This window comes from Papaver somniferum, chromosome 5 (assembly GCF_003573695.1).
Source record: "Papaver somniferum cultivar HN1 chromosome 5, ASM357369v1, whole genome shotgun sequence".
In the NCBI taxonomy this organism is placed as follows: domain Eukaryota; kingdom Viridiplantae; phylum Streptophyta; class Magnoliopsida; order Ranunculales; family Papaveraceae; genus Papaver; species Papaver somniferum.
The window spans coordinates 195,068,632-195,074,616 of record NC_039362.1 but is presented as its reverse complement, the minus strand read 5'-3'; the positions used below and the strand labels follow the sequence as shown (position 1 = coordinate 195,074,616).

At 35.6% G+C, this 5,985-nt stretch overlaps 1 protein-coding gene across 5 annotated transcripts; it reads left to right on the top strand.

Annotated features, from left to right (window-relative positions):
• Positions 1 to 1,205: 1,205 nt before the first annotated feature.
• LOC113284182 (gibberellin receptor GID1A-like) lies at positions 1,206 to 4,855 on the top strand. 5 transcript variants are annotated; one of them, XR_003327974.1, is made up of 3 exons: positions 1,206 to 4,049; positions 4,144 to 4,226; positions 4,363 to 4,855. XR_003327974.1 is itself a non-coding variant. In XM_026533597.1 (3 exons), the coding sequence occupies exons 1-3, from the start codon at positions 3,894 to 3,896 to the stop codon at positions 4,641 to 4,643; spliced, it is 420 nt and encodes a 139-aa protein (XP_026389382.1). In that variant the 5' UTR covers positions 3,412 to 3,893; the 3' UTR covers positions 4,644 to 4,855. The 5 variants fall into 5 exon arrangements, 2 of the variants coding, with proteins under 2 accessions (XP_026389382.1, XP_026389383.1); XR_003327975.1 differs by having other exon boundaries at positions 4,339 to 4,855; XM_026533597.1 differs by having other exon boundaries at positions 3,412 to 3,925; positions 4,339 to 4,855.
• The last annotated feature ends 1,130 nt before the right edge of the window (positions 4,856 to 5,985 follow it).

Sequence of the window (5,985 nt, the reverse complement as noted above, 5' to 3'; positions counted from 1 at the left end):
TAAAGAAAGAGAAAGTGAGTAACCTCTCGAATGGAGTTCGTCCTTTAGCCTATTGAATTCTGTCTCCATCTTCTTATCAGCAGGAGCCATTTTTAGAATGGGAATGAAGATGAGTAAAAGAAGTAAGTTATTTGGTGAAATAAGTTTTAGTTTTGACAAAATCAAGACCAGTGAAAGCAGTAACAGAGAAGATGAAACAAGAAAGTAGGAAGTAAAAAGAAGAAAGAAGAAGACGAAAGAAGATATATAAGGAAAAGTTAGTCCCATTTTTCAAGATTCCATTTCATTAATGCGAGGAATGAACGGATAAAAACAGGCATTTAAAAGGACGTGTCAGATACTAAGTGGTTAAAAACACACGCGTAATTAAGGAAAACTGGAATTCCGGAGGAATGTCGGCAAGATAGAATACGAAAAGATATATACATGCGATATTATAGGATGGAAATTTCTCATATCGCTCACTTCACAATGTAAGCGAAATGATAAGAGGAAAAATGTAGGAATGAAATATCGCACATATCAATAAGTATGCGAAGTAACGATTATCTGATGTAAGAGAAGACTATCGCACATGGCAGAGTTGAAGTGACGTATTGGATGATGTCAGCAAAGTCACGAGTAAAGTGTGATGATCTATGCGAAGTATAAGTTGTGCGGGAATGAGTGAGTATACATGAGCGAATGTAACGCACAGTGACTCCAAAAATAATGGGTCTCTTATCTGTCATCCACTATGAAGAATCCTATATAAAGGAAAGAAGTCATCACATAGAGGGAGAGCTCTTTTAGTGTGAGTTAGACAAGAAACTAGGAGAGCAAGTAAAGTCATTGTAATCCTTTGTATCCAATTATAAACCTTGATAATTCATAAAGAATTCATTATGATTACTTACGTTACTGTTTAGATATATTGGGGTGTGGTTGTAGGTTTTCCTTCAACTACAACCTGCTCTTCATACGACCTGTCAAAACAATATATTCCTGCTTGTCAATAATACATGCTAAGAAGTGGAAGCAAACATTGTCCTAGAATAAATGTACGTATTATAAAATACAGTCAGATATAAATGGCAAAACAACAAAACTGCAAAAATTATTGGTTAGGAGTTACGACCCCTCGACAATTTGTTTTGTATTTCACCAAATTTTAGGTGAGAGTACAAAATTATTGGTCATCTGCCTGCCTGTTTTAAATACTACGCCCACCCCTCCACTCCTTCCATCACAAAATTACAACCCCTTTCTCCTCCCAGTATCTGATTATGATTACTTTCCCAGTTAAAGTCTGATCTCACCCCTTCTACTGCAATCAATTGTTTTTTTTTTCTCTAACTAAACTCTCTGTTTGTTAATGCAGCAACAAGGTTGTAGATGATTACCTTTGGTAAACCGATGGATTTGGACGATATACTGATGATGAGCAATAGGACCTGAGGTGTTGTTTGATCTCATACAGAGATTATTTTGGGGGTCTGTATGTTCACCAAACATTACACCTCTGCTACTTTCAGGACATGGAGGGTAATGTTTAGTCGAAAAAAAGAGTCACTTTTTGTTTTTTGTTTTTTTTGATCTTCAAGTAATCGACTAAATATATTTCTTTGTTCAATCGTCAATCATTCATCAATCTACGTATATAGCAAATTAGCAACAGCTTCAATCCGTATGTTGTCCAAATCCAATCCTGCTTTTTTTATCCTTTGAAAGCCGAAAAAAACAGGATTGGATTTGAACCCATACTGACCGATGTAAACTTGGTTATGAATATTTAATGACGGAGTTCAAAGATCATCTCTGTCCCCAAGACTCTATCAGTTCATCAGTTGCTGTTACAAAGAAAATGGTGTGCTAAAAAATGCTGTGTTTGGCTGTATAAGTTATGTCTTGTCCTGACACAAGTCACATAATCACAACTTATCTGTTTTGCACGGCTTATAAAAAAAAGGTGCATGTTGTTATGTATTTTGCGGGGTTTTACTTCATTACCTTCTGGATTGGGTAGCTTTGGTCTCTCTTACGTAACTTCATGTAAACATATAATGGCAAACCAAAATAAGATACTACTTGTATCAATGGATGCGAATACCACTTTCAACAATCATTCAGTGCAAGCTTGGAACGGAATAAGTTGGATTTTCTTGTAGACAATGAGCCAAAAATTTCATCCATGCATATCAAGATTCCATTTAGCCGAACAATGGTAGTTTCCATTCAAACCCAAACAAGAGACTAGCGTGCAAGAAGAAACTCCTCCTTGCTGTGTGGAACTAATCTTACAGGGGCACCCATTATAAAGGCGAATATTGTAGAATCAGATCATGAAACAAACATCGTAGGAGTGTGATGTCGTGTTCAACTAAAAAACGTAGGTTGTTAAAATTGCTTCTAACCCATATATAGTTCCTGAATTTTGCTGTAACTAGTCTTGCACACACAGGGGGGGATTGATTACTCTCTATAAAAAGTCCTATAGGGCCGGCATCTACACTCTAATTACTATTGACATGCGCTGCAGTAGATATACTACACTTTAGCTTAACACCATGGCATAATCTGAAGCACTATGAAGGGGTTGTGCATTATAAATAGAGATGAGAATTTGGTCTTTGCTTTTTATAATAAAGAAAAAGAGATTTTTGTACAAGAGATGGAAAGAACAAATCCGGATGCCACCACCTTGTAGAAAACCTTTTTATCTTACTTTTTTACTTTGTGAAAGCAAGAAACATTGCAATCTCATGTGAACGTAGAACCCATTACCCATGTTTCCAATAATTAAAGAAAGGATGAAGCATGAGGTTAGAAGAATTTCTTCATTGAATACGTAAGCAAATTAGAACTTGATTAACATGGATTGTTATGGGTGTCGTTAAGTGGTCTATCTATGCAATCGCTCTAGCTCTATTCTATTTCTCGTTTATACAATAAATCCAAGAACTATAATAGATACTTAATGGAATCAGTATTCTAGATTAATTGACTATATATCTAGCTAATTAATCTCACATTTATTATGAAAGCCAAAGAATATTAAAAACCAAAGGTATGTGGCCTTTTTCTTGATGAAGAGAAGAAGAAAAAACGAAAGAAAGTAAGATCAGGAGAACCACACCTTTCACCATTCAATACTACCGATCAACCATTCTTGTTTGTTTCTATAAGAGATTCTTGCTAAAAGTATTTTTGACATACTAGGAAATTATGATAGTGACCAACAACCGTATAGTGGATCACATCCATCACATTTAACTCTTTACTCTTGTCACCAAGCAAGACTCACTTTTGCAACATTTTTCATTCCATCTCCACTTGCAGATGTGCCTAATCCTTCTTTTCCTGTTGTTGGTAATCGAAGAATTTCATTACAAAATCCAATTCATATGTTCGGTTCGTCCCAAAGGCACCTCCACTGAATAAATTTGTACTATGGAATCCTATCATCTTTTTTATTTACATTTTGTGGCAGTCACCATCATATATATAGAAAGAAATCTTCATCATCTTTAGGACGAACCAAACATATGGTGCAAATCCCATGGCTTTCTCATATATAGTGCCAACCCTCTGAGCCAAGACAGGGGATAAGATGAAACGGAAGGAAACAAAAAAAAGTGAGAATATCTTCTCATCTTGTAACTCCAATCTTTAAAAGATGACCCATGATCGGGCTAATATTTATTTGTATCAGGGAAGAAGTGTGTAGTAAAAAAGTCGCACTTCCCGTCTTATTAATATCACAAACAAACTAAATTTGCCAATCATTCATTCATTCATTCATTCATTTTCTTTTGGTTTTTATCTCCAAAGAGAAGGAGTTAAACCATCATTTTCTCTCACTGTGGGGACTGAGACCCATCTAGTGGAATCAAATATGAACAAATGGTGGTGGGATGAATGTGGAGGAGAAATCAAAGAATATTGAGTAAGTATCACTAGCCTCTCCCTGTGCCTGTGTGCGTGTGTATATATATTAGGTTCATCAACCATAACACAACTCAACAGAATCTGAAATACTTCAGACACAACTCCTAAATAAATCAACCAAGGTATACTCACTCTTTCTCTAGTGGTGAAAGAAGAAGAAGAAGATTTTGAGAAGATTTTTTAGGTTGTTCAACTAATTAGTTTCATGGATGCCAGGGTACGTATTGGTCTTTCCATAGTTTGCAGGCCGACTCAACAATCAAGCATGATGGTATATCCTCTCAAAACAAATAGCAATAGTAAGTTTTATTAATTTTGATCTTCTACAATTGATTCTTTTAGGTGGTGTGGTCAATTTTGTTTTAAAGAAAACTTTCCAAATGTCCTGATATTTTCAACTGATTCTTTTAGTTGTTGTGCTTTTTCTCCCTGAAGGAGCTGGCCGAGATCACCCTGCTTCAAACCCATTTGGTTCCCGTGGAATGGAATCAAGTTCCCCCAGAGGCCAAGAGTCTTTTTATGAAAGGGAACGGCCAAATGTCAAACTTATATATTTGCCACTGGCCGCAGTTGTTTTTTATCTATCACAAGACAACATTCAATTCCATAGGGTCATGCAGGAGATCAGGACCTTTGTAAGACATCTGAATTGGATATCTTACGAGACCGGAAATTGGCTTATGCCGAAGGACTTTGAAAGGCCGGGAAAATTATGAAACTCACATAAAGTTGGATTTGGAAAAAGAGAATCTCACTTGCTGGAATGATGCATTCACCTGTGTATAGAAGATAATTGGGAGGTGTAATTAACAATTTGTGATCATGAATCCTCAAAATAGTTATTGATTTATGAAAATTTGGTATTAGAAACCATAAGAACAGTATGTAGATATGATTAGAATGAAGCATTTGCTTTTGCGTACGCAAAGATATAGATTCTCAGTCGCCATACATTTCTAGTTACGATTTCTCCACTTTATCTCAACCAAATGTATCTGTTTTAGTAACGGCACAATTCTACATCTAAGCATGTCGAGTCAAGCTGCAAGAAATAAAACTTTGAATTCGACTTGAATTCAAGTCAGTAAGTACCTTGCCCACACCAATGAGAATCGGGAAACACAAAATTGGTTAAAAAGATCAAAATCAACAATTCCTGAGTGAAAAGGATATTTAGATTTTGATACTGTTTAAATGGACAAAAATGTAAAAATAGATAAGATGTAAACAGTTTCATCCTACCCATTTTCAAATACTTTTTCTTATTTTTAATTTACATCGGGATGCATCCAGTTTCATCCTTGCTATTTTTTAAGTTTAAATAAGGATGAATCCAATTTCATCCTTGCTATTTTTTTGGTGTCTATTTCACCCATAATAAATTTTTACTCGTCCATTTGAACCATGTTTTAAAAATATTTGGACAAATGACCCATTTTCCGATCGTGAAATATCTTCCTCGCTATATAGCTGCTATCAAATACGGTCCAATGCGTGCTTTGGTCTGCTGTCATTAATGCAGTCTTCTTGCTTGTTTTATTTTTCATTCTGGAAGGCATTCAGATGCAGACCTGGGTGCTTGACAGGCAGTGGCATAGTTTGTGTCTTTCAGACATGTGAAATGTTTTACTGTTTCTGATCAAATCCGAAAGTTGTTCTTACTTGCTTCAATATATATAGAGTAGTTTGTGTATCTTTCTACTTATTCTAAGATTTAATCTTACTCGTAACTGAGTTTTATTTTTTTTTTTTGATCGGCAAAGGTTAAAGATAAATTAAAGACCTATAAGGAGTAGCAAAACAAGTTCAAGAGCTACGAATTGACGACCCAACAAAAGCAAAAGGATCAGACACAACAGTTGCATTAAGAACTAAAATAAGTACTCCCATAGGTGATGATGGAATCAAGATTAAGACCCTTCATAACCTCATCATTGCGATCCCAGCAGTAAGATCTTCACCTAATTAATGACCTCACTCACATGAAAATTGATGTTTTCAATAACTAATGCATTCTTGGACTTCCAAACTGTCCAGCAAATGGCTGCTGGTATGAGA

Coding starts and splice junctions, on each gene's coding strand:
- LOC113284182 (XM_026533597.1), top strand. CDS start 3,894: ATGAATGTGGAGGAGAAATCAAAGAATATTGA. Junction 3,926..4,143: donor GAGAAATCAAAGAATATTGA/GTAAGTATCACT, acceptor CATGGATGCCAG/GGTACGTATTGGTCTTTCCA. Junction 4,227..4,338: donor TCTCAAAACAAATAGCAATA/GTAAGTTTTATT, acceptor TGATTCTTTTAG/TTGTTGTGCTTTTTCTCCCT.